Here is a 27,991-nt window from a genome sequence, read left to right on the forward strand (position 1 = left end):
TTTGTAAAAAATCATTTTTAAAGTGCCGTAGAAACCCATGTTTTCGGTATTTTTCCCCTTCAGAGGTTCTGTGCCCCCGTGTGTCCGGCTGCTTGCTAGTCTCTGACAATATAAACCTTTTTCAGGTAGGTATGTCACAGACTCTAATGTGGACATGCTCGGGCACGTCAGAAAAGAAAGATTAGGCAGCAGAACCAGCAACCAAACTCCACTGCGAACGAGAACGAAGCTCAGTATCAAACAGCTTCTCCCGGCACACATACATACGTATAGCTTGTCTGAGAAGAACTTAAGGGAATAATGAGCGAGGGGGGGAGATTATTGGAGGAGACTTTGCCCTGTCAAAGCCTTGAGTGAACAGATTCCTCCCTTAGCGGCACGGAGATCAGATTACATCTTCCCTCACGCTGAGAATGGTGCAGTCCAAGCTTCAGCAATGCAGGCTGCACATCAATTATATGGTGCTCAGCTCCAAGGAGCCTGTGAGCACACAGCATGGGAAGGACTTCGACAGGAAATTAAACCATCCCCACGCCATCCTCACACTGGCCACTGGGTTAGGGAAAACACTGAATATCTAACTATCTTTTCAAGCCTGAGTAATTTATCTCCCCCATTTTAAACAAACGGGATAGTACTGGATAATTCAAAATTACCAGCTGAAGCAAACAAGATCATTTGCACTAATTACAACTATATTGTGGCCCTCCAACAAGCTAACTGGACCTTTATGTCAGTGCATCAAATAGGGTATGAAAACTACAGCATAAAATGCAGTGAATATTAAAATAATTTGAAATAAGCATTTACTTTGACAAACAGCCTACATTTCTCCTTGGAGAAAAAAATTAATTTCACTGGAATGTTAACCCAATCATAATAATATGTAACATCCAACAGTAGGATTTAAATATGAATTCTTTGCTAGAATAACCATTTTTAAAGTTGCAGTTCCAGTACTGAAAAGGAAACTCATGAGAATATCTAGTCCACCACAAACTGGAGCAGGATTTACTAAACTGTTTCCTGATTATTGTTCAGTTAAAACAAAAACCCCAAATTCCATCACCTCCCATGGTACCTTGACTCTACTGCACCTCTCAAAGTGTTTTTCTTTTACATCTAAATTTCTACTATTTAAATACCTGTGGTCCTCTCCTCAAATTAAAAGTATGAAACTGCAAAGAAATACATATTTGAAAACTACTGTCATGTTAGATTTATCTGTTTCTTGGGGTAAATTCACATGGCTCTTCTTCCACCATTACGTAGTTTTTTCCCACCATCCCTTTCTTGGGGAGACTCCTAAAGTACAGCCTTGGAAAAGGTTTAACATGCAATCAACAATCAGGTTTACCAAATGCATGAGGAACCATGTATTAAGTGAACACTTTCAGAAGATCCAGATCCACCTGAATCTCTCTAAAAGGAAAACAAAAAAATATTCATGTCACGGTGGGAGAAAAGCAGCACAACGTTATAATGCAGTTTCTAAATATATGAACATAAAATATCAGCCACAGCCTGTTAAGTCAAGTGGAACTATCACATGTCTTGAACATGATACTTCTGCTACTGTTAATACACTGCAGTATGGCATTTGTGTGGAAGTATGCTCATATTTTTTCCCAGATGGCATTCTTGCCATTAACACAGTGTTCCTTTCCCCCCTTGTATTATAATATGAAACATTAAGGAAAAGCTTCCAAATTTTAAAATATTGCTTCTTTTGCCCTACAGTCTAATGCCTACTCTTTCAGCCTTGACTGAAGTCTGACTGATACTTTTTTTTGTTCTCAGCACTGGTTCTTGATTAAAAGAAATATGTACATGGCGCCATATATGAAAGGCACAGATATATGTAAATTGAAGCTTTCTACACAAGATAAACCCCCAAAGTGTCATAAATTACAGTTACATAGCATTATTTATCATAAATAATACTACGTACCTGTAACTTTGCTTTGAGCATTTGTTACCGCGCACAAAAATAACTGAAACTGCTCTAGAACAGTACAATCCAAGAAAAAGGCCACACACACTCTCTTATTTGGTGGTCATACAAGTGTTTAAATACACACGTACCTGCATCTGGGAACTCTAGCACTATCAGGGTTCCAAAACATGTATAAAGATACATATGATGCTCACACTTTGTGCGGTTGCTATGGGCAACACAGGTGTATCACAACAATCATAATATGTAGAACTACCAAAAAACACTGTTATGGTATGAGCTTTCGTAGGCAGGTTGACAATCTTACATAGGTGATGCCAGCTTGTAAACAAGCTTTCTTCACATGTTCCAAAGGGTTTGTTGTATTTACTAACATTAGTTCTGCGTAAACTTTTATATTCAGTAATGGATATGGCATGCACACATAAGGCAGAAATCACACATACATTTTAGAAGTGCAGGATACAATAAGCCCTACTCACATATTCCCACTGACACGATTACAATTACGTGAGGGAGGAGCTAGCCCTCCCTCCTCTGTCACGTCCCTGTTCTCATCTCCTTCCATGTGTTCAAGGGTAAAGGTCTAGCTGAAGTCTGAACTAGTGCAGTCCAGACAGAAATTTACTACCTCATCTGCAGTTCGCAAGCATTAGACCTATGAAGTTAAAATCTTAGGACTGAATTAAACATTAGGATAAGCATGGGAATGCCATATGAAATAGTAGCCCTGTGTTGTTAGCATCCTGTCCCTGCAGTCTAGTGCGCCTGCAATGTATACAGGGCTGGCACTATCAGTAGGCAGAGTATAAGGCAGTCACCACAAGCAGCAATGCTGACAGATGGGGAGCAGACCGTGCTCAGTGTGTCACACGTCCTGCCCTGGATCCCTAAGTTAGCCTGATGTACTCAGGTACTGTGATGTATTCCTTTGCCAGTATTGAAGCAAAATTCAACTGCTGGCCCAGTTGGCTTCTGTATGTTGCGGGGGTGGGGCCATCTTGTCCTTTGCCTCAGGCATCAAAATGTCTTAGGCTGGCCATGGTGGGAGTGGCCTACAAAGGGATGCCATTTTTATCATAATGTCTAGTTACCAGTTGCTTTCCGGGCCAAATTCAAGGTGTTGGTTTTGACCTTTAAAACCCTATATGGTTCTGGCCCAGCCTATCTTAAGGAGCACCTCCAACAACACCATACAGGCCACTTAACAAGATCAGCCTCAGATGGCCTTCTCTCTGTCCCATCAGCCAGGACAGCTAGACTGGTGGGGACGAGGGAGAGGGCCTTTTCTGTGGTGGCCCCCACTCTGTGGAATTCCCTCCTTAGGGAACTCCACCATGCCCCCTCTTTAATGAGCTTCCGCCGTGCATTAAAAACGTGGTTGTTTAGGCAGACATTGGGGAGGGGGGTTAGGGTATTTTAGAAAATGTTTTTATTGTAGAATTTTATTGTTTTAGACTGTTTTGTTGTATGCTTTGTACATTGCCCAGAGTGGCTAGGTGGCTAGCCAGATGGGTGGGTGATTAAATAAATAAATAAATAAGTTCTGCCCTTAGACACAACACACAAACACACACTGTCTGAATCCCTCTTCAGGCTGGTTACATTATATGCTATTAAACAGGTTCCTCTGTATCATTTTCTTCTATGACAAACTCTCAGAAATAGGTGATAGTAGTCAGAGAAAAATTAAGGATATATATAGATACTCAAAGAACGAGACTAATCTGCTACATCCAGCATAAGGAGAGGAGGTTATTATCCCCATTTTATTGAGGGAACTGAGGTCCCTAGATTAAATAACTTATCTAAAATAACACATTTTTAAAAGAATGCTCCTCTTATCACACATTAAAAAAAAACAGTAAATTAAGTATGAGCAGGAAGGCGGGAGGCTAAAGAGATTCAAGCAGGAGAATACTGTGAGCTGTTAGAGAAGACAATAAGCTCCCCCAAGCTGCAGCCTGAGTAACTGCAGATGATGTATGCCTGTACAATTCCTTCCTTTTAAGCACTGCAAAATAGCTTATTAAACTTCAACAGTAGAGTTTCTCAGCAAATTATAATGGTTAAATTACTAGGTTTTAAGGCTTAAGTTTTCTAAACCAAACTAAAGTATAACTAAGATTCCTAAAATCTGAAGCTTTCATCACTGTAAAGGCATCATTTTTTAGGAAAGCATAGGATCAAAGGCCAATACCACAACTAAGGCATCTGTTCTAACCTTTATTTTTGTGCATAATGTCTTCATTATTGGTACTTTATGGTAAAGTAATTGTTGCCACTAGTATTGACCAAATGGAGATATCTGAGAGAACGGAGACTGCCCTGTGAATTTCTTACAGTGGCAGTGAAGTTCAACTGGTTTTCTTTTTTTGGAAGAAAAGGACCCGGTGGTAGTTAACTTACATGTCTACTGATTGTACTTCAAGATGCGGATGGTGTATTATCAGTCCCCAAAATGAAGCCTTAGCTGCATACAGTTGTCACCTCATCTGTTGTTTTGTTGCCCAACCCCCAAGCAAAAGGAAAGATGCGATCTGCCCCTTCCAGAAACCAGAGTTTTCATTCGCATCAGGGCTTGCTCCAGGAAGCGCTACATCGTGGCCGTACATGGATCTGGGCTGGCACAGCTGGATGCATGGGGATAAGGGTTGGCAGAGCTGGGCCGCTGTTGGATACTACCCAATGGCTGTTAGCAGGCTGCTTGGTGCGTGTGTGTTGTTGGGTTCCTCCTGCCAGATGCCTAATGCCAAAATTAAAAGGTCTCTTAGACGAATGTACATCTTGAGAATATGCACAAATTTGTACACATCTCTAGAGAAGCACATTTGGTAACATGGCATAGCTCTTGAGATTGTACTACTGCAGTAGTTGTGTCTTCTTTACTAATCCCTTATTTGCTAGTGCAATAAATCTTAGGACTGAAACCATGTTTTCCTCAGCAAAAATACCAAATTTCCTTCAATTCAGTATAGTATAATTTTCTTCTGTTCTTCATTATGCAATATCACTCCTAACTGCATCACAGTGAAACTTCTTAACCATATTTATACTTATGTATTAAGCTCCAAACCTTTTACATTTCACAGCAGAAAGCAGGCCACAGCTGAAATCATGACCAGCGTTGTTTCTTCTTTTTATCCTTCCTTTATAAAAGGACTCATGAAGGGAAAAGATAACACATTCACAGCTTAACGTACAGTATTTAATATCTATGGTAAAAGGACAAGCAGATATAGAAAGTAATTTGTCACCTAAACTATCATGTTTAAGACAAACCAAGGACGCTACTGCACCACTGATAAAGCAATGAATATATAAAAGCAGAAGGATAAGTCCTGAAGTTCTATGAAAATGGAAACGCTTTCCACTATATGGCAACTTTAAGCTATCAGAAATCACATATTTGGGGTGAGTATACAAATCCTAGTTGCATGATCAATTACACTTTTTACTTGGTCAGGAAGAATATTAAATAATCAAAAGTATCACACACTTCATTTTTATTTCATTCTTAAAAGATTCTCAGCCTTGAAAATGTCAGAGAAAATATTCCAGCAAGGTAGCAGTGTTAACCTGCTGCAGCAACCACAACAGTCTTGTTGTACCTTAAATACTAAGATATTGATTAAGACAGAAGCATTTGTACACTAGAGTCCACATCTCGGCCTATCAGCTAAGATCATGTGTGCACATGTGTGCATGCATGTGTGCGTGCGTGCACGCCTGTGTATACAGAGTCCACTCCATCAGTTGCATGAAGTGTTATCCTCAGCTGGCAGGTATATGAATTCATTCATTCATTACATTTATATCTTCCTTTTCTTCCAGATAGCTCAAGTGTGTGTGTGTGTGTGTGTGTGTGTGTAGAGAAAAAACATGTAAACAGTGAAACCAAATGGCCATGAAATGCAAGAGGCGCGTCTGTAACAATTCTATGCAAAGCTTAAATGTATACAAGTTAAGGACAGTAACCATGCACAATAGGAGTAACTGGCGATAGCAATAATCCATCCCAGCTATGCTATGTTAACCACTGTAGTTGAAAAGTTGAGAACAAATTGTTTTCCAAAATTATGTTCCTCAAACAGTCTCAAAACATAGCCATTGATCAGTTTCCTTATACTTTAGAGGGGTATTGAAGAGCTTTGGAGAAGCAGAAAGAAAACACACAGTCAAAGTTGCCAGAGGGAAGTGGCAGCAGCAGCAGGGCACTTCAGGAAAGGAAGTACAGGAAAGGGAAACCCCAGGATGGAGGCTGAGGGAGGTCAAGGAGGAAAAGGGACAAACTGATTAACAGAAGTGAAGTACAAGTATTGAGTTTGTGGGAGGAACACAGAGCCGAACAGAGGCTGCAGCAGCAAAAGATTCAGAACTGCAGCCAAATGTAACCCTATTCAGGAGTAATTTAAAGTAATTTAGCCAACATGCAAGCAGGGATGGGGCTGTGCTGAGTATACTCCCCTCCCCGACATCACATGCATCAAGTAGCTCTGCCCCAAGGTAGTCACTTGTACAGTGTGAATGTCTGTGGGGGGAGGCCTTTGTACATACAGCTACATGTACAGTTCTATGGGACTACTATTCTCAAAAGCCCCAGCCAGCATGGCCAACGGACAAGGATTATGGAATTTGTAGTCCAAAACATCTGGAGGAGACCAGGTTGCCTACCCTTGCTATATACTAATAGTAAACTCACTGTGAGTGTGGATCCTTATGGAGCCCCAAAAACGTCCATACACAAAAGGAAGATATCAGCAGGCTTGTGGAAATTCCAGAGTTTGCAGAACTACAAAACCAGTTTAAGAAAAAAAAAACCCTCAAAAATAGCCTAATTGGGACTGAGATTAGTGCTCACTGTTAGGAGGGCAGGGAAAAAACCTGAAAACCAGAGGGTTCTGGAGAATGAAATGGCGTATCCTGGAAGTAGAACAAGAGCCCCTCTGCAATCGTTTGTTGCAAATCCCACTGCTCAGATTGGGGGGGGGGGAGAGTAAGACTGGTTTGCCTAAGGACTCCCAATGACTTCATGGGAGAACAGAAGTGAGATTCAAGCCAGGGATTTCCCCGATTCATAGCTCAGTCTGTAACTCACTACCCCACACCAGCTCTCTTAAATTTAGACATCAACACATGTCTGTGATTAATACACTATGAAAACAGGGACATCTCATAATTTCTAAATTTGATGTAATTATTCCTATTTCTAGATACAGAAAACATGCATTTGGAAGCACTTTTTAAAGGTGCCCATCATCTGTCTAGCAATCTAACCCCTAGCCTGAATTTGAGAATGATAGAAATTCAATGACTGGGCTTTGTTTTCAAGTCTCACTTAATTATGTTTTAATATTTAAGATTAGGACTAGAATTAGAAGTGACAATAGAGGTACATTCTACTATGAAAGCTGCAACATTTAATGCTTTGACTATACATAGTCTAATGAAATAACAGGCATGGTATTTACTAGGTGAAACCTAGATGTTCCCACCCTGGTATAACTAAGGACCAGTCTACACAATCTAGCTTTATTATACTAGTGGAGCTTGAAAACAGCCTCCATACCATATCTCTTCCATAATATTCATAATACGCTGCATTATTTATCCATTTGATTTGACTCCTGGTTGCTAGTGCTGATGTGGTAACTCTTGGTGCAATATGTCAGAAACAGATGGAAAGTAATGGTAATCACTACAGCGACTATTTCATTTTGTGAACTGCCCTGAGAACTCATTGTTAAAAGGCAGCATATAAATGATACAAATAAATGCATTAATATGGAGAAGACATCACATTGTTTCAGGCAGTGCTATGACCAAGGTAACAAGTAACCCAAGCCACACTAATTAATCTTAGTTTAACACATGCATCTCTTCAGTCACTTTGTATTATCACAACTGTTTCATTTAATGGAAGACTGCAAAACCTGTTTCAGATTTTTTATTACGAACAATTTTAATATTTTTTCAATAAAACTATATGGCATATTCCATTTGTTATTATAAAAGCAAAAGGCAGACTCTAGAGCCCTCTTCAGGCATTCAATTTTTATTATCAGGGTTGCGCACTCCACCCCATCCACCTGCGACCTCCATCTGTTGACAGGGAAGGTCTCCAATGGTGTTGTAACCACAATCAGCTACAGCACCATTGCAGACTTTCCCTGTCAACATGGCAAGGTTGCGGGTGGATGGGACAAGTCCAGAGTGTGCACACATGTTGCCCTCCACTCTTATAAAAATTGAATGCCTGAAGAGGACATAAGTTATATCAACATCACTGGGTCTCTAAATCTTGAAGCCTTAATAAGGTACCAGTCCAATCCAAATAGCTACAAAACATTCTGCAGAAGAATATCTGTTCTGATGCAGTACAGACCCCAAAGCTATTTCTTACGTTTTTAACAAATATATGCAAAAAATGAAAACATTTGTTCTATAATTGCTGAAGTAGCAGGACACAGCTCCATTCCAATAACACTACTATTTCTTAGAAGTCTCTCGTTATCAACAATACAAAACATGAACATGTGAAAATAAGCTTAGCATTCATAGCAACTGATATTATCTGCAGTGGGAGAAAACTACACATTCGCATAAATTTTATTTAATCATTATAACCCACAGATGGGGACTACTGGAATTCCTTTTACTACCTCATGTCACAATGCAGAGTTGAGAGTTCTGCACTACCTACACATGTAAGTTCAAATTTGTTACCTTGTTTTGGCATTTACATTGTCCAAATATATAGTATTAATATTTTTGGCAGTGAAATTTATACTAGCCCAACCTATCATAAGATAACCTAAGAATAGTTTAGGCAGGGCAATTCTATGGTCCAGCTAAGTTTCTAAGGCTATGCTAGAGCTTACAATGATGTAACTAGTTGGTATCCTATACTCTCCCAACAGAAACATCAAAAGCACAATAGCAGCTGTATAAAGACACAACACAGCAACAACAAAAACCACTTCCAGAGTTCCTAGCAATGCCGTCGCCACCCACCAATCATGTCACTCCCAATGATACCCCATATTAGCCACGCATGGAATGCACTGAATGTGATGACAAATTTGTCACGATAATATCAAGGAACCCAGTCCACACCCCTCTCCCACACACTGGCATAATCACAGCTAATGCCAACATAGCAACTGATGCCTGCAGTCACAAGTGCTTGGGCTTTCCTTAGGAAAAGTTTCAATTCCCCAGGCAGACCAAGTAGTAACAGCCTACAAACAACAACCCATTGGGCAAGGCAGAGGACTGCCATCCCAATAGTCAGCCAGGTTCTGTGCTGACAAATATTCTGCACATGTAAGAATTAACATGGCTTTTGGCACAATATCTGAGATAGATAATTACATTTTATTAATAGGATATGGTATTATTCTCTTGCCACAGATGGTAATACTTACTAGTTAGACAGGAACACAACTGTACTTGGGAGGATCCTATCTTTGGGTTACACTTGCCTTTCTAGGAGACTTTAAAGATGGGGTGATATGGTGGATTTCCATTAGCACAGTGTTACCATTGTGCCAGTGCCACATAACCACCATGCTGGCATTACACTGCCAGCACAAGAAGCAAATATGAGCTGAAACTCTGTGTTTACCAAACCAAAGAATAACAAAAGTGGTATTCCTTTGCTGCTGACAGTATTTTATTGTGTATGTGGGATCAGAGGACCAAACAGCAGCTAGCAATACAACTAGATTAGAACACACAGCAGTGAAACTCCATGGAGCAATTTACATTTCAGTCTCCTTCAATATTGCACTATTTTTGCCAATGCAAGGAGAACTACTACCACCCTCAAAATTAATGAATTTCTAGCTATGCCCTGAAAAACTGTGGTCTCTGAACCAATTACAACTATTCCATGCTTTAGGAAAACAGACCATTTTTAAACCTACTTACACTTAACTCTCTTTTCAGGCTGTTTCTACTTAACTGAAAACAAGTAACTCCTGAAAGATATTACAGATATTTGTTTAATGCTGAAATGGGCACTCTGTTTCCTCCCCACTTGTTTAATTATGAACACCCTAAAGGAATTTTCCAGCTTAAGGAAAAAGGACAGGGCATTTTTAGAAGGGGAAGTGCTTATGCACTGGAGTGGTATAACAGTAAACTGTTTTGTATCGAAGTGAGTAATTTAAAAGGCCACCAGATGTGTACATGCATGCATGTTGGGGGATGGGGGAGTTGTGTCACACATCACTGGAGTTGACATTGTCACAGAAACTATCCAATAAGAGCCAGTGACATCATAGCCACATTCCACACTTCATTCACAATAGCAATGACTGTGCCAGCTGAGAAAAGGACTGCATTTCGCAAGCAACAACACTGATATTTGCTGGAAGATGTAATTATCTCAAAGGCCATCAGATGAAGAGGCACTCTGCAATATGCTAGGCTCAAACCATATACGGTTTCATGGGCCAACACCTTCACCTTGAAGTGGGATTGCAAGCTACCTGGCAGGCAGTGCAGTTGGCGGAGAATTGTATGAATATGCTCCCATTTCTCTATTTCCATCAAGAAGTGAGCTGCCATGTTTTACACTAGCTGAAGTCTCCAAACTGTTAGCAAAGGCAGCACTATATACAGTATGGAAATTAATCCTGGAAATTACCTGAGTGTAGATGGTGGCTGCCAGATCCCAACACTCCAAGAAATGAAAGGGTCTGAACAGTTGATGGAGAGAACAGAGGAAAACCTAGCTGCAGTGATTCATGGTCTGGTAACCTCCCATCTGGATTACTGTAATGCGTTGTATGTGGGGCTGCCTTTGAAGATGGTCCAGAAACTTCAGGTTTCTAACTGGGACCAGACACTATGATCATGTTACACCAGTAATATGCACTCTTGCCTTCACTGGCTCCCAATTAATTTCCAGGCCCAGTTCAAAATGTTGGTTTTGATTTATAAAGCTCTACATGACTTGGAACCTCAGTACCTGATGGAATGCCTCTTCCCATATGTACCTGCCCCTACTTTAAGGTCATTCTCCAAGTGCCTCCTCATTCTGAGGCTCAGAGGGTGGCAACAAGAGAGAGGGCTTTTTTGGTAATGGCCCACCAGCTCTGGAATACTCTCCCAAGGGAGCCCACATTGCTGTCTTTCTGCCATGACCAGGCTAAGACTTTCCTATTCTCTCAGCCCTTTAAAAAAAATTTCAAAGTATTTTAAAGCATTTTAAAATATTTTAATATTTTTGTGTTCTATTATCTTAGGTCCTGCAGTGTTGTTTATTATCCTGGTAACTGCAATGTGATATTGCATTTTATGTTGTGTTGGCAACTTAATTAGTTTTATATTGTTGATTTTATTGTGATTTTATTTGTACTTTTATCAATATTGTAAAAAGCCTAGAAACATTTATTTTATGAGGTGTTTAATAAAATAAATAAATGAATAAACAAACAAACAAACAAACAAAGTTAGCACAAAGCACTCCTGACTAGAGCTGCAGTCTGAGATTCTAAACAGTGCTGGATCTAAGATTACTTCCAGACTGCAAACTCAGGGTTGCATCCAACCCTGAGTGTCTTGTCAGCAGAATGGAAACCGCTAGCGGAACAATTTTGCCCTCCCCATGCAGCCCCCTGCATACCCCTCAAATCTGCTTTGGAGGATTGGGGGAACCTGCAATTTGTGGGCTGCAAGAGGGAGGAAAGCAAGGCAAAGTCCACTCATGAAGCACTGGATTTAAGCCTTTATCTAGCAGAATCTGGAGAAGGCACAAACCAACACCCATTCTACCCCTTGTAAGATAGTCATATTTCCATCTTTTCTTGATCGGGTCTCAGTCTCAAAAGCAGGCATGTACACTGTCCTGAGCACTTTGGAGGAATGGCAACATAACAATGCCAGAAATAAACAAACAAACAAACAAATAAATGAATAAATGGGCAGGCGGGCACTTTCAGCAATTTATATTCAGGTGGTGTGCAAATATTGTGATACTTTGTCCAATATCATGGACAGGTGGACTCCGAGTTACACTTGAAGGTGTAGAATTCAGCATCAGACGTGATATCCAAGTTGAAAAACCTGTTCTGTTTCATGTTTTAAATCTCTCTAGTAGTGACTTTCGGTAACACTGATGAGGCCTTGGAAATTCCAATGACAGTAAGGAATGCCTGAAGGAAGGAAGTCAGGTCAACTCCCATTCCCCCCCGCCCCCCCGTGCCCGCGCGCGCGCACACACACACACACACGCTAGTGACCAGAATACCAAATAGTTCTTGAAGACTTCTGCAGTTTCATGCACTGGAACTTCCACCCAAACTGGACAGAAATAAAGGACTATGTAGGAGTTGTGCCCCACCTAGATCTCACTTGTACATGAAAATTCTGAATGGGGCTTCTAATTCTATGTGAACTTTTTTTTTTTTTTAAAAGCTCCCTGTTACAGTAGGCTGCACTTGTATTAACGCTGACATGACTAGGCAGGTTACACAAACATTCAGGATAGCGATTATATCCTAAAACAGCATGATTCTGATGCAGCAATTCTCACATTTACTTATATTTTTACATAACACCATCTCCTTTGCAGAATGCGATTTTAAATGGCGAAGGAACTAGATACAACTGGCGCATACTTTACCAGTTGAATACACTACATGAGTACACTACATTATGTCATTATCTACAAAATTAACTTAACTGAAGATCTATTGAATGTCACTTTAACTTATTTAATTTAATGTATCATTAAACCTAATATAAAAGGTAAACTTATTTACAAATGCACCTAAAATGTGTCACTCATTTAAAGTGCACAATCAAGGGGATAGTCCAGGGATTAGCATATTCTTTGTAGAGATTAGTATCCTTCTGTTTAAAAGCTTTGAGTAGTTCTTGGTTTTGGCTGAGTTGCGGACATTGTAGATGACAATGTAGAACAATGAGATTAAGCTGTGAGCTACCTTTTTCACTATTGTTTTATTCTTTCTGTTAATCCTCTGTTTTACATGAAACAGTTGAAACTTTTATACTGGAGAACTTAACCACATTGGAAGCATCAACAAGAGATCTAGCGGGGGGGGGGGGAATACCACACTACCAACTGCATAGGCAAAAAAGTATATTTAATTCCTAAAAAGTTCTGAACTCCATCCTCACTAATTATTGGTTCACAAAAAGTAGGGCAACTGGATCTTCTCACCTATTATATTCAATCTTCTGTCATATCCCTTATTGCACATACCCCTTTCTTAGGGAAGGTTCTGGAAAGGGTAGTGGCAGAACAACTTCAGGCATTCTTGGAAGATACTGATTATCTAGACCCATTCCAATCTGGGTTTTGTCCTGGTTACGGGACTGAATCAGCCTCGGCCACCCTGATGGATTACCTTTATTGAGAGAGGGGTAGAGGGAGTGCAACCCTGTTTTTTCTGCTCCATCTCTCTTCAGCTTTTGATATCATTGGCCATGGTATCCTCCTGGATGGAGTCCGTGGGATGGGTATCAGAGGCACTGTGCTAGAGTGATTTCAGTCCTACCCATGGGGCCGATTTCCAAGAGTATTCAGAGGGACCATTCCTTGGCCCCTGGGCAATAGAGCTATGGGGTTCCGCAGGGTACTATCTTGTCCCCAGTATTATTTAACATCTATATGAAGTCACTGGGAGCAGCCATTGGGGGATTTGGCTCTATTATCCTGTGACATCTGAATCAGGAGAGGCTGTGCAAATCCTTGAATCAGTGCCTGAACTCAGTAATGGGCTGGATGAGGGCCAATAAACTGAAACTGAATCCTGGCAAGACAGAAGCCCTGTGGGTGAGTGGTTCCCATGTCTGGGAGATAGGCTCATTGCCTGTTCTGGATGGGGTTGCACTCCCTCTGAAAGATCAGGCCCCTAGTTTTGGGGTACTCCTAGATCCATCATTGTCACTGGAGGCCCAAGCGGCCATGGCGGCTCAAGTGCCTTTTACCAGCTTTAGCTGGTTCGCCAACTATGGCTTCTCCTGGACAGGGATAGCTTGGCCACAGTGATGCAGGCACTAGTAACCTCAAGACTGGATTACTGCAATGCATTCTATGTGGGGCTGCCCTTAAGGCTGCTCTGGAAGCTGGAGCTAGCGCAGAATACAGCAGCTTGGCTGTTGTCGGGAGGTGCCATTTTCAGCATGTAACTCCTTTGCTGAGGGAAATGCACTGGCTGCCTATCCACTGCCAGGCCAGGTTTAAGGTTTTAGTACTAGTGCACAAAGCCCTAAACAACTTGGGACCAGGATACCTGAGAGCACCTTCTCCCTTACCAACCTTCCTGGTCACTGAAGACATCGGAGGACTTGCTCCTGGTGATTCCACATGGACCTATGGCCCGACTGGAGTCCACCAGAAGAAGAGCCTTCAGTGTGGTAGCCGCCTTCCTTTGGAACTCCCTGCCCCTGGAGGTCAAGCACCAACACTGTGTTGTTTCCGGCACCTCCTGAAAACAGCAATGTTTCAGGGGGCATTCCTTAATTGACCAGTCACGTTTTCTATTGACATTCTGTTTTTCAAAAAGCATGATTTGAAGGTGGTGTTTTAATCTTTTTATTCTTTTACTGTTTTTTTACTGTTTTTAATTCTTTTACTTTTCTTTTGTTTCACCACTCCGCAATCTGTTTTACATATGGAGCAGTATACACATTTTGTAAATAAGTAAATATTTCCCATTTACTTATTAAATTAAAGCAAGTTAACTACTTATATTACAGAGGTAGGCAAGTGTTTCCACAGAACAATAAGCCAGAATTCTGGAGAATCGTGGCTTATTGTGAATGAGCTGCATGCTAGTACATGCAATCCATTCATAATAAACCAAGATACTCCAAAATCCTGGCTTACCATTCTGTCCTAATTGACTACTTCTATAATCTGTTTGGATAGTTATACTGCCTTCACTTAGCAAGAGTCTGGGAAATATATTGGAGAAGATGAGGTAGAATACAATGGGACTTTTTGAAGTAATACTTAACTACAATTTAGCATTGCATGAATGAGCTTCAGACTTGCTTGCTCTTCCTTTCCTCTCCTCCACTGATGTGGCTGCAAGGAGATTAAAATCAGAAGCAAATACTTCCAAACTAAATGGAGTTTCCTGTTACAGCCAAACTTGGGAGAAACTCTCGTTACTTTATATGGTTAGTTCAAACAAGCCAGAATCATAAACCATGATTTGATGTTGGCTTACTTGAAACTAACCACAGTTTTATGTTTAAACTAACTACAGCTCCCTGGGAATTGAGACAACAGAACTCAGGTTAAAAATAGGAAGCAGGTGTTTCTGAGGTCCTTTTTGCCACTATGTCGGAGGAGGAGGTGCAAGCCCAAGGCTTGTTTACATAACACTAAACTGTAGTTTTGCATCTTACCCATAGGGTGAGAAAATCTAACTAATTTATTTGTGAAACAGCAATTCCTTTGAGATACTGGTGTTTGTTTGTTTTATTACACAGCTAATACTGTTTTTTTCCTTGTAACTTAAAAAGCTCAAAAACTGTGAATCAATACACAAAAACAAAGATGAGGCAAAGAAAGGAATGCCATACATTTCTGGCAAAGACTGTTGTACCTAAATATATTTATCCCCCGTGTGGAATTCAAATGGAAATTGATAGTTCACAAATTACTCAGCTGCACCACAAAATCTGCATCTGTTTACTGAAAATACAAACTGATACTAGAATTCAGAACTAAGCAAAGCGTACATGATACTTTAATGCGTCATTGTTGCACAGTGTAAAACTTAAAAGTATTTTGATATATGTTAGGACAGGACAGAACACCAAAGCATTCATTCAAAAGCCACTTTCTATAAAATGGTGATTTTCCTGCTCTTACTCTATATAGCTTGTGAATGTCAACATGTGCTGCATCTGTGCTATGTCTAATTACAGTAGCTCCCTCTCTACTCAGAAAATACACACAAACAATTGAAAATGAAGAGACAATTCTGTTCTCTTTCATATGCCCATCGTCTAGTTTTATTGTCATGACAACTTTTTGCTATAAAAATGAAGAAGCCTACCCTGAAGTTTGTTACCTTATCCAAACTATGGTCTCCCGGAGACATCACCAGATCTGCAAACATCAAAAAGGAATCTCTAGAATGCTGGAGGTCACATCTTTCGAGTTTCCCTAACCTCTTGTCATTCAGTGTCTGCTATATAATTTAACATGGACAGAAACTACAGCTGAAGTTGGCAAACATGTAAGTTTGTCCAACTCAAATTAAAAACTGTTCTATAGCAGGAATTCGTAACGTACAAAGCCAATTCTGCAAATACGTTCACATGGACAGAATTGTTCATTATTGTGTGTGTTTCAGTCTAGCATGTATGCAAATTAATGAATTTGACAGAAACTGAGATGACAACTAGTCATCTTAGAACTAGTCTATTCCTTTCCTTCTCAGAATAAATTAATGGCATGAAAGGATTACAACAAGGTGGTCTACGTTCAGGAAAATGAAGAGTAATGACTTAGAAGCACTGAAGAAAAAAATCCATGCCACCAGTTTCCTCCCTATTACAGTAACAAGTGGATACTTCAATAAAAATGGATACTCTTTTATCCAAATTAAAACAAACAGCATAAAGTAAATAAAAGTCACTTTCTCATTAACAAAATGCATGTTTCTGCTTTTGTGTGTTTAACCATCTTATCAGTACCTTTGATAGGTCGTCTGATGAAAGCTATAAAATGGATGTCTCATTTATTGTGTGACAAACAGGAAGACAAATTACTGTTTTTTGAAAACTTGTTTTTTCCCCTTCCAGATACACAAGCAAATTACAGACTACAACATATTTTGGTTGCTTCCTCATTTACTGTTCTATTCCTTGTGTAACCAGAAATATGTGCCACAAAACATTTATGAAGCTTCTCCTTGAGCCGAATCATACTTATGCATATATTTTGGGACTGAATGACCCAGTGCATAATGGCACTAAATGGAAATTTTCACTGCTTCAGAAGCAAGGGTGGAAGCTCCTTCAGTGGTTTACCATGATATAAACAGTTAATTTTGATGCCATAAATAGGATCAGCTTTATGGTTGAAACTTCCACCCAAGAACTTCTCATCTGAACGCATGTGCTGAAGTGAAATGGGTATTTCTCTGTAAATTATGCGAGTCCTCTACTGTAACCGAATCAAAGGTGATGCTGTTCTGCAGTGTGCAAAGTGTGGAAACTCTGGATAAATGCAAATGCCTTCCTAACTAGCATCCAGGTCAAGCAACCCGCAAGGGTACCTTTAAACTGGCTAATCTAAACCCTTGGTGGTAAAAAAGGTCCAATCCTGAAGTGTCCTCACACTTCAAGATAGAGCAGTGGGTTAAAGAACCACCTGGGTATCCTGTGTCATCCCTTTGTTATAAGAACCTCCACCGAATTGTCTCTTGGGGGAATGGCTTTTGTAATGCCAGTAAAGTAAAGAAGCCATGAGTCCAAAGGAAGGTCCTATTCATCCCCAGAGCCAAGCTACTGTAGATTTTGTTCAACCCCATCCCTCTTTTGTGCTCCCAAACTGAAATCTCTAACTGGGTCCAGTCATCCTGTTTACTTCTTGGCTGTGGGACCAGCATACTCCTAGTTTCATCTGGTGTACTGCCCATTCCTCATGATCCATTCCTAACACACACACACACACCGAGTGCTGAAACCCCATTTCCAGGGCCAGAGCTTTTGACTTCTTCTTTTATACCCAAGACAGAGGCTGTGCTGTTTGTATATACAGATAGAGCTTCACCCCATGAAGCACCCACTGTTGCTTTCAAGCTGTGTTCTTCCCTAACGTGTGACCCAGCCAGCTATGGTTGGTAGCAGACAGTAGAGCGTGCAGTTTTATTGCTCATTAATTTGTATTGTGTTGTTTTCACTGTTATATTTATTGTTGATTTTATTGTATTTAATGTTCACTGCTCTGATCTCTTTGTGGAAAGCAGTATATAAAATTTAATAATAAACAAACAAACAAACCACTTCCATTTCACTGCGCCAGTCAAATCACATTGTAAAATCAACTATCTACCTGGGACTCCTGAAGGCCTTCCCACTTTGGATATGTGATCACAATATTACGGATGCTGACCTTCTGAGGGTCCCTCAGAATCTCAGAGTCAGGCTTTGCAGTGAGAGGAAGTGGTGTAACTGCTATGAGTTGCTGATCCTTAGCTTGGCTACAGGTGGAATAAATCACTGTGCTTAAAGTCATGGGCGAGGTGCTAGGTTTTCACAGAAACTGGGACCAGGCCTTCCAACACTTGGCTAGCTTCCCTTCCTTGCCTCTGTTCCCTAAGTTCCCTTGTCTCTCTCCATGTCTGTTATTATCTTTGGGTGAGTCAGGGCTCAAAGAGAGACTGTATGCCAGTTCTCTCCACACCAAATTCAAGTTTTGAACTGCATTTCACATTTGTGTGGGGCTCTGGTGTCCCTAATAACAGCCCTGGCAGCCATCAGTCTGCCCCTCATCATCTATATCAGCAGAGTCTGAATGGGACTGAAAAGACCACAATGTGGTATAGTCTGAGTTGATTACTCCACTGTGTGACCCAAAGGCTGAACAACACCACTGTAGCCTGTGCCCTTTGTAAGATTTTAAGTAATCATAACCAGCCAAGAAGTATGTGTTCCTCTTTCCCTGAAACAAAGCAAATATACTCACTCTGGCTTTATTTCTCTCTCTTTCACACCACATAGCTCTAAATCTATCCATTCTGCCCTTCGCATGCCATTGAAATGCAAAGTTATCCTGTTGTGCGTAGGCCTTCCAAAGCCCACCTCACCATTTCCACAGCACCCTCCGCATTTCTTATTTAACAAACCATAACTTCCTGCCTCCTTCTTCTCTTGCTCTGTCCTGGTTATTGGGAATATCCTGCTGATCCAATACTAGGGGGTTGGCATACTAATAAATTATTATTCTTTGATGTCAAAAAGAAGTGATAAAATAAAATGTGTATTGTTCACTCCTACTCTTTTCTAGTGAGCCAATTTTCCCACTTTAGCCTACCTAGTGCTGTAAACAGCAGGGGCCCCCAATGTGGCACCCGTGGGGACCTCCTACAGCACCCATAAACTCTCAACTCCCTGCCCCCTTCAAAAAATTATTTTTTAATAAAAACCTTGAAAAACGGTAGGGTGCCAGGTCTCCTTCCTAGCGGGCAGGCAGAAAAGGAATGAGTTGCTTTCTGACCCTGTCCAATCTTCCTCAGACCGTTCTGCTTTTCTCTTTCTCTCTCCCCTCACTCCCACTCTCTGGCCTTGCTATTTCTCTCCCCACATCCCCTTTCCTTGCCATTTCTCTCCCTTCCCTAGCGTTCTTCTTTCTCTCGCCTTCCTAGCCCCTAACCTTGCTCTTTCTCTTCCCTCTACCTTGCTATTTTCTCCCCCCTCCCAGCTTCTAGTGTCACTATTTCTTTCCTCCCACAATTCTTTCACTCACTTTTGACTAGCCAACCCCCAACAGCAGCCATTATGTGATCCACAGTAGTTTCTCAAATTCCCAAATATGCCCATGGGTCCCAAAAGGCCGTGGGCCCCTGGTGTACAGCCTAGCATGTGCACACCACACCTCTGCAAAAGAACCCAACATTTCTGGTTCATTAGCTACACGTGTATATATGCAAATTCACATCCTGTGTGAATGAAAAGACTGTACAGTCCCAATGTGGACAAACTGAAAACTTCCTGACTAACTCCCACACCTGACAACTATATATAAAAGGAAACATAATGCTTTATGCATTATAAAGCAATATTGGTTAATTGCACAAAATGATGTGCTAATGAATCTACTGGAAAAAAATATGATTATGTGAAGCTGCAGGTGTTTACTGAGAGCTTCAGTTGCATATGAAGGGTGTGGCAATTTGTAAGTCAGCAGGTATAGGTTTCTTTTATGCCTGCCAGCAACTGATTCCTATATTTTTAAAAAATGCTCTGGAGGAAACATGAATACCATTTTGTCTAGCAAGCGTGTAGCGTCATGAAAAGTTATAAAAACTAGCATGAAAATAAAATCAAGTTTAAAAATGCTAACCTCTGTTTTACCATAGTCATACAACGTTGATAATAATAAAGGCAATTGTTCACAGTGGATTGCAATTCACACTTTTAGCTGAAGGAGGAATATGGAATAGCTTTGCAGAACTGGCAATACCGAGAAAGGTGATGGAACTAACTAGGTAGAAATTCTCATATTTAAAAAATACATCTACTGTACTCTTTTTTAACACCCCCTACCAAAAGATAATCAAAGTTAAGAGATGATGAATTTGAAGCTGATTAAAAAAAAACCCTATTAAGTTGAAAAACTCATTGCCATTCGCACCGTAGTTTAATGGTATGATGGACTTGAGCTTCTTTCTCTGAATTGCGCCTCAACACTTAGTTAAGCTGAAGCATTCACTGGGCCAGTTTGCACAATCACCACAGCCCACCATGACTTACTAAAGCCACGGTGGGTTGCAGCATGTGCCAGGGGCCATTTTGAATATTCAGCTCCTGGCAGGGGATTGCCATGGTTTGGCATGTTGTCTGAACCTAGCAGCAGGGGTTGTGTGAGGATTAAACAACCCTCAAATAACCCATGGTCTGTAGGACTTTTTTCTGTCTAAACATGAATAGGATTGCACCCTAAAACTCTACTTTGACATTTTTAATTGTGTCTTTGCAAGACAAAAAATTAGAAAAAATCAAAAACCATCAGAGATTAAACAGCCCAGAACACAACATAAGAGTATAAAATGCAAAATATAACTGGCCAAGAAAAAGATAAAGTGAGTTAAAATGCCTGAGAGAATGAAAAGAGTTTTGCCTGGTGCTGAAAAATCATCAAGGAAGGCACCAGGTAAACTTTTCTAGAGAGTGCATTTCAGAATTGAGGGGCTACCACTGAAAAGGCCCACTCACAACTGCCCACCCACCAAATCTAGTATGCAGGAGCCTCTGATTATGACTTCAATGCATGGGTAGACTACATTTACCCTTTCAAAATGTGTAGTTTTTAATGTTTTTACTGTTGTTTTTTTTACTGTTCTTTTCATTTTTTCAGGGTTTTATTGTTCTAAATTGTTGTACACCTTGATGGCTTTTTAGCAGATAAGGCAGTATATAAATGTGAATGAATGAATGAATGAATGAATGGGCAAATATAGGAAGAGGTAATCCTTCAGATACTATGGCCCCAAGCCATGAAGGGCTTTGGTGATTAAAACCAGCACTTTGAACTGAGCCCAGAAACAAACTGGAAGCCAATACAACACTGGGATAATATGATCCTAATGACTGGTTCCAGTCAGTACACTTGCTGCCATATTTTTTATTAACGGAAATTTCCGGATTATCTCCAAAGGCAATATAAACAGGAGGCTATCTTGGCAAGATCACTGAAGCCAAAGTATCAACACTAAGGTAGAGTCACAGTTTGTGTAAACAGCCCAAGCTGATAAAAGGTGATCTGGGCCACAGAGGACACTTATGTCTCTAAACATAAAGGGTTGCCCAAATATGAGCAAAACGCTATCCCACCCACTCTTAGTTCAGACAATCTTTCCATGGTCAATGGTAACAAAAGTCACTCAGAGGTCCGTATGTATCAAGAGGGTCATACTCTCCATGTCTCTCTCTCCTGGCATAAGGAGTTTCAATTTACTGTGGATTAACATTATGTCCTAAAAGAAACTGTGGTTAATGGTCTTAACTATGGTTTAGGTCAAGATTGTAAACCATACTTCCCTAACTATAGTGAAGGCTAACCACAGTTTGTCCAGGTTGATAGACCATGGTTAGGTAAAAATGGAACTGAATGCTTCTGATTCTGTGTCAGAAGAGGAGTGCATGAGCTCAAGGCTCATTTACTTAATGCTTACTGTATTTTAGCATTCTATCTGAAAGCGGCCATAGCTGCAAGGGTGCATAAAATGGCTTGCCAAAGCTGCAAAAGCTTTGGCAAGTGGTGAAATTGCATCTTATGATATATATTGGATGCAATACCACTACAAATCAATACATTTGTGCTGACATGACTGAAGTGCTTTTTGGATAGTATATACATTAACAATAGCCAGCCTTACCCTGTCCCTGCCCTGTTTGTGATGCACAAGTCCATCACAAACAGAGCCAATATATTAAAAGACAACGTTTCCAAGATTATAATGGATTCAGTTAACACATGTAACGTTTCCCTTTGTAAATGCCAAAAACATAGGGAACACAATGCTACATGTAGTGCTGAGTCAATGTTTAAACCTGTTTACCTTCTATCTTCCATTATTCTATTACTCATGGTCAGTCATGATTACTAAGATGTCATAGGGAATGGATCATATTTAATACAATATGCAAGTTTAAGCATACTTAACTTTGCATTGGATTTTAGCCATGATGTAGGGAAGTTCTTATTAAGTTATTAATCCAAATAAATCCTGCACTGATATGAATCTGGAAATTTTCCGGGGGGTGGGGGTTCTAAAGCATGTCTGCTGATTGTGAATGGGTAAAGTGATATTTTATCTGAATTATTAAGACATTCTGAAATGGATATAAAAACACAGATTGTGAGGTCTTTGCGGACAGAGATAGAGAAAAATTGAAATTGTTATAAACCATCTGAATATATGGGTATGGGATGGTATATACAAATAATATTTGTGGGGGGGAGGGCAAGAAACTATCAATAGCATTAGTTGCAAATATGCTATTGTTTGAAATAGTTTACACAAGTAGTTTACATAAATATTTATTAAGATAAAATAAATATCTTAATTTATTAAGATAAATTAAGATAAATTATCAATTTATTAAGATAAATTATCCACCAGAAACAAGGACTCCAAATATTTGTGCATCACAAATATGAGTAAAATATTTAACCCAAAATTGTCTACTCTGATTTAGTTGCTCTCTAGCCCTACTATCTGAAATCCTTAAAGTAGAGATGCTGGGGATTGAATCTAGGCCTTTTTGTGCGCAGCGGCCTGTAACTCTACTCACCTAATCCCTTCCCAAATTTATCACTATCATTTACTTGTTTTAATATTTATACCTTGGCTCTCTGTGGCTTTACAAAAATTACTAGATGACAAAAGAGTAAAACCATTAAACATAAAAGTAAAGGCAAGAGGAATATCTAACAGTTATGCAGACAGGCCATTTGTCACTTTCATGTGCTGGGTTAATTAATATTCTAAAAAGGGTTTCCAAAAGCTGAATAACTCTCAAGCTCTGAATTCATAGGGCTGACCTTAGACTTTCTCAGAATGATTTTTAATGCACTCTGTTATCAGCAAAACCCGTTTAAAACACATGCCCCATCTGCCAGTACCCCATTTGCAAAAGAACTTCTTATACTTGCAGACAGTGCAGCTTCTGCCTGCTTCCCTCTCTCCTCTAAATACCAGCTGTATGATAATGAGCGCAAACAGCTGAAAAATACTGCACAGTAACAAAGCTGGTACGAAATGGGCAGAACAACGCTCCCACTCAAAGAAGCAGTTGCAGCATGAACTTTGCAGATTAGCCATTGAACAGAGGTGGGGGAGGTTTGTAAAACAGAAAAGAAGGGCCTGTACAGATAGTGAGAGAATGAAGGGGGGGGGGAGAAGTGGGGAGAGATTCAAGAAGGGGCACAAGCATCTAATGAAAAGCCTAAATTCTAAAGTACTTTTGTTAAAACTGCATGAACCAATTCTTCACATTTTCTACAGCTTATTCCTGATGTACTAATGATATGCCAAGCGCCATTCTGATCATTTGCAAGTTCAGTCTGTTTCCAAAGACAGCAACTTGTTAATAAAAGTTTTCTATCCACTAATGAACCTCTCCATGAGCTATAGGGGATATGAGGAAGGCAATACATATGAATTAACACAAATTATTTCTCTTATTTAAAATTTGCCACTTCCACTGGTGATGGACCAACAATTACAGTCTTCTGTGTTAACTTTGTTCATAGTTTGAAGGGTTCTTTGTATAGCAACATGTTCAACAAAGCATTCCAATTTGCATTCAGGCTTTAAGAAACATTTAGGCTGGATTTTCAATTTTTTTTATGATTGCAGGAATTCTGGTCTTGTTTATTTGTTTGGTTAGATAAAAAACCAGACACTTTGTGCCACAGGAGCTCAAACTTTATGCAGCTAAAACGGAATCCTACAGCCTGTATAAGTTATATAAATTAAGCCAATATTACATGTACTTGCATAATTTATACTGTCCATCACGGAGTGGCAAAGAACTATTCAAGTGACTGAAGGGTTACCCCCTTGTACATAGGACAGCCATCACCATCATGCCCTGCTTGCAGGTTTTCCAGATGCATCTAGCTGACTAGTGTTACAGAATGCTAGACTAGATGCTAGATCAGCTAGATGCTGATCTAGATGCTAGCAACGTAACCAGTTTCAGTGCTTGCATGGAGCAATCACAAAATTATGGAAAACACACAGTCCTGATTATGTCAGGAGTCTTGGAAGTTCACACAATTTATACATAATATTTATCTCTCATTGCTTCGCTCAAACAATGTGCTTCCTACTGAAGACATCAGACAAGGCAATAATGCAATTGCATTTAATTGTTCTGAGAAGGTATTTTTCCTATCCTAAGGATATGACAGTATTTTAATGGATGTAAGATGACTGCTTTGGCTATCTCACAGGATGCTTAGTATATGGTAGTCAGTACTTTATGAAACATTATAACCTTTGACTAATCACTGCCAATTTTGTTTTTCCCAATTCATCTGGGGAGGAAATAGTAAAAGAGATATGGAGGAACTCATACTACACACATCAGGCATATTTATGAATGCTACATTATTTATACCTATTACATTCTTATGGCTTTTCAGAAATACATGTGGGAGTTGTCAACATAGGAATCATACACACATGTAATACCACCTGAATTAAGCATATTGTAAGCCTATTCCTGTATGTTCTACTCACTATGATACTATAAGATGTAAAACTAATCAGAATCATGCAAGATTTGGAATTTTATACTAAATGGTAATTACATACAAATACTGTTTATAGCCAATGTTGATACCAGCATTCTTAATTTCAAATATGAATTGTACAACACATTAGTCATTTTTAATTGGCATGCTTCTCCGCTGCCATTAAACCAATTTAGTTCAAGTAGAATACAATGAGAAGGAAAAAGGAAAGAAATTAGTATTAGTTCAATTTCTATTAACAGAAGTTAGGATCAGTTCCCAATGCCACAGCCACAGATAATACTTAAACTTTACAAGGGGCACATTCTGTTTTGCGGAGATAAAATTTACTTCTATAGAATAGCCACAATTCCTGCAGTATTTTCTGAGTAATACCAAGCTTTCAATTGGCATAGTATTAAGCTGAAAATGTTGGGAATGTAAAAACAGTGCTACAGTGCCCCTGTACGTTCATTCATGGAAGAACAACTCAACATATAGTTTCCCACACTGTGAAGTGAAACCACCTAGTAAGGAACACTCTAAAAGCACATGCCAATATTTTATTTATGTAAATAGAAAACCTGAAATATTTATATATGGAAGTATGTTCTGGATGCTAATCTCCTCTATGCAGACTTCCAGAGAATGCCTGAAGGTCTTGGCAGTACCTGAAGAAAAGACTGACTGGAAACTCCATATATACAATCAACTCCTTGCAGTAAAGAACACACAAATATAACAAATACGTTACACATACACAAATATATATTTCAAAAGGAACAGCCATATTTGTTGTATTTGCTGCAACACAGACTAAGCCTGTGTTCGCACAACATGCTGACCATAATCAGAGGTTCAGTGTGGGTTGTTGTTGAACCATGAGTTGTTCATTTAATTGTGGGTTAGCATGTTGTTTGAACCCAGGACATTTTCCATAAGGTGGCTTGTTAATCATGCAGAATGGGTTATTTTTCTTGAACAAGCCTCCTTGAGAACCCATGGTTTGTTTTTGGATTGTTCAAAGTGGTTAACAAGCCACTTTTTGCAGCTCCCATTTTCAGTAACCGTGGGTACTAACTGTTCCAAATGGGAGCTGTAAAAAGGGGTGGGGGAAGCCTAGACCTCTCCTAAAAGGAGTTGCTGGAGATTCGGGGAAGTGTGAAATGGAAGCAGGGCACCCACAAGTGTCAGTTCAACACTTAAAACCCCGAGGATCACCTTATTAAGTGGGCGATCTTGCCTCCTTTTCCCAACCTGTCATTGTCAAACTATGAGCAAATTAGCCTACAAGCAATCTCATCTTGACAATTTCCTTGTATGTTTCATACAGCACTTGGTTGCCTTTGACAGCTGAAACATACAAGGATAATGCCAAGACAAGGCTACTTGACAGCTGCAAGTGCACACTTGTGCAATTGTGAAAAACCAACAATTTTTTAAAAAATAAATTGCAAACACATTTGTGCACATTCCTGGGGCCAAAAAAATAATTTAAAAAATTATGACCCCATTTGCACAAATGTCTGGGGCCAATTCTTTTTTTAACGGCGGGGAACAAAAAGGGGTCACAATTGGAACAGTAAGGGGAACAGGATGGGCAGACAAGACAGGTTTGCTCTGCAGGACACTGGGATACCAGGTGGAGAGTCAAGGGGGAAGGAGGGAAAACAACCCACAGTAAGCCCAATTGTCTGTCAGGCATACCATGCGTTGTTCCAAAAATAACCCACACACTGCAATTTATTTGCAGGGTGGATTGTCATGTTGTGTGAACACAGCCTAAGAGTCTTCTGGAACCTAAAAAATTATTATGGCATAAAAGTTTGTGTACTATGCATTTGTGTCATGTTTGATCATCCTCCTACCTCGCAATCAACAAAACAAAGACTCGGCTTTACTATGCTAAAGGCAAGCCTTTCCACAATGCAAATTCAAGGCAACTCCTCCAGGCTCTAAACAACTATTCTAAGGTCTCTATTAGGGAAGACACTCTGCAGGGTAGTGGAGTTACCAGCAGTCTGGCTTTGGGCTCAGACAGTCAAACCTGCCTAACAGTGATGGCCCTCCCTTGGGGCAGCTCCCTTCTATGCTGGCTTCTAAAAGTGGCTATCCTGGCAGAGGGTCTTAGCCCCATCCCTAACTCTGCCCACTTTGACTTGTGATGCATTCTGGGGTCTTTCAAATCGCACCCCTCTTCCTCCTCCTCAGAAACTCAGGTTCTCACAATGGAGGGGGGAGGCAGTAACTGTTTCTCAAGGCCTTGGGAAGGTTCTCTCCCAATACCTGGGGGCTCTGGGGGAGGTTCCTCCCCTGTTCTCTGATCTAGGTGTTCCAATTTGGATTCAGAATCGGAGTCCCCAGAAATCTCAAGGGGCCTGGGCTCAACCCTGACAATCTGATGAAGTGAACTGTAATCCACAAAAGCTTATCCCACAAGACTCTGGTTTGTGAGTGAGTGAGAACCCAACTCTCAATTGATTGATATCTATAAGCCCCAACAGTCTAGGAAAAGGCTATATCATGACTGAATGTTTATAAACATTTTGATCTCTCAAGGGGGAAGTGGTCAGCAGCAAAGTGTTGATAAATAACACAACCTGTTGAAGTTAAAGCCTAGTTGAAATGATAGAAACATTTCTGAGATCCTGAGTAAACATGTACAAGGAAGACACAAAAAGATGTGGAACCAGCCTCTGACAGTATAGGAGCACTGAAATGTCCATATTCACATAACTTCTTGTTCAGCAAATCTTTCAGAAAGTGGGGTCATTTAAGACAAATATATTACATAGGGTGGTAATTAGTGACAGAATTTCCCACCTAAAATAAGGCACAAGCAGTAAAAATTTACAGATTCTTTTTAATAACTCAAGATGTCTTAAGCTATTATTAAGTTACATTAATCTACAGAAATCAATAACCTTGTCTGTTCCCAAGCACCCTTTTTAATGCTGTTTCCTTTTAAGATTTGGTATGTATTGTCAAGTCCTGGGTTGGGGAGCCAGGAAGAGTTAGTCTATCCCATATGTGTCCTCATCAGCAGCATCAACACAGACATGAGAGTT

At 40.0% G+C, this 27,991-nt stretch overlaps 1 protein-coding gene across 5 annotated transcripts in view; it reads right to left on the bottom strand.

Moving 5' to 3' along the window:
• The window catches only part of FBXW7 (F-box and WD repeat domain containing 7), a 200,450-nt gene that overhangs the window by 69,105 nt on the left and 103,354 nt on the right, over positions 1-27,991 (bottom strand). Inside the window, exon 1 of one of the 5 annotated variants that reach the window (XM_084856270.1) lies at positions 1-27,991. This exon is cut by the window's right edge and continues 21,215 nt beyond it. The exons of the other annotated variants lie outside the window; for them this stretch is intronic. Coding sequence (XP_084712396.1) covers positions 1-261 — 261 coding nt within the window. The 5' untranslated portion in view covers positions 262-27,991. 5 annotated transcript variants of the gene reach the window in all.

This window comes from Heloderma suspectum, chromosome 5, assembly GCF_057233095.1.
Source record: "Heloderma suspectum isolate Gila_16-S chromosome 5, 16-S_ref, whole genome shotgun sequence".
Classification (NCBI taxonomy): Eukaryota; Metazoa; Chordata; class Lepidosauria; order Squamata; family Helodermatidae; genus Heloderma; species Heloderma suspectum.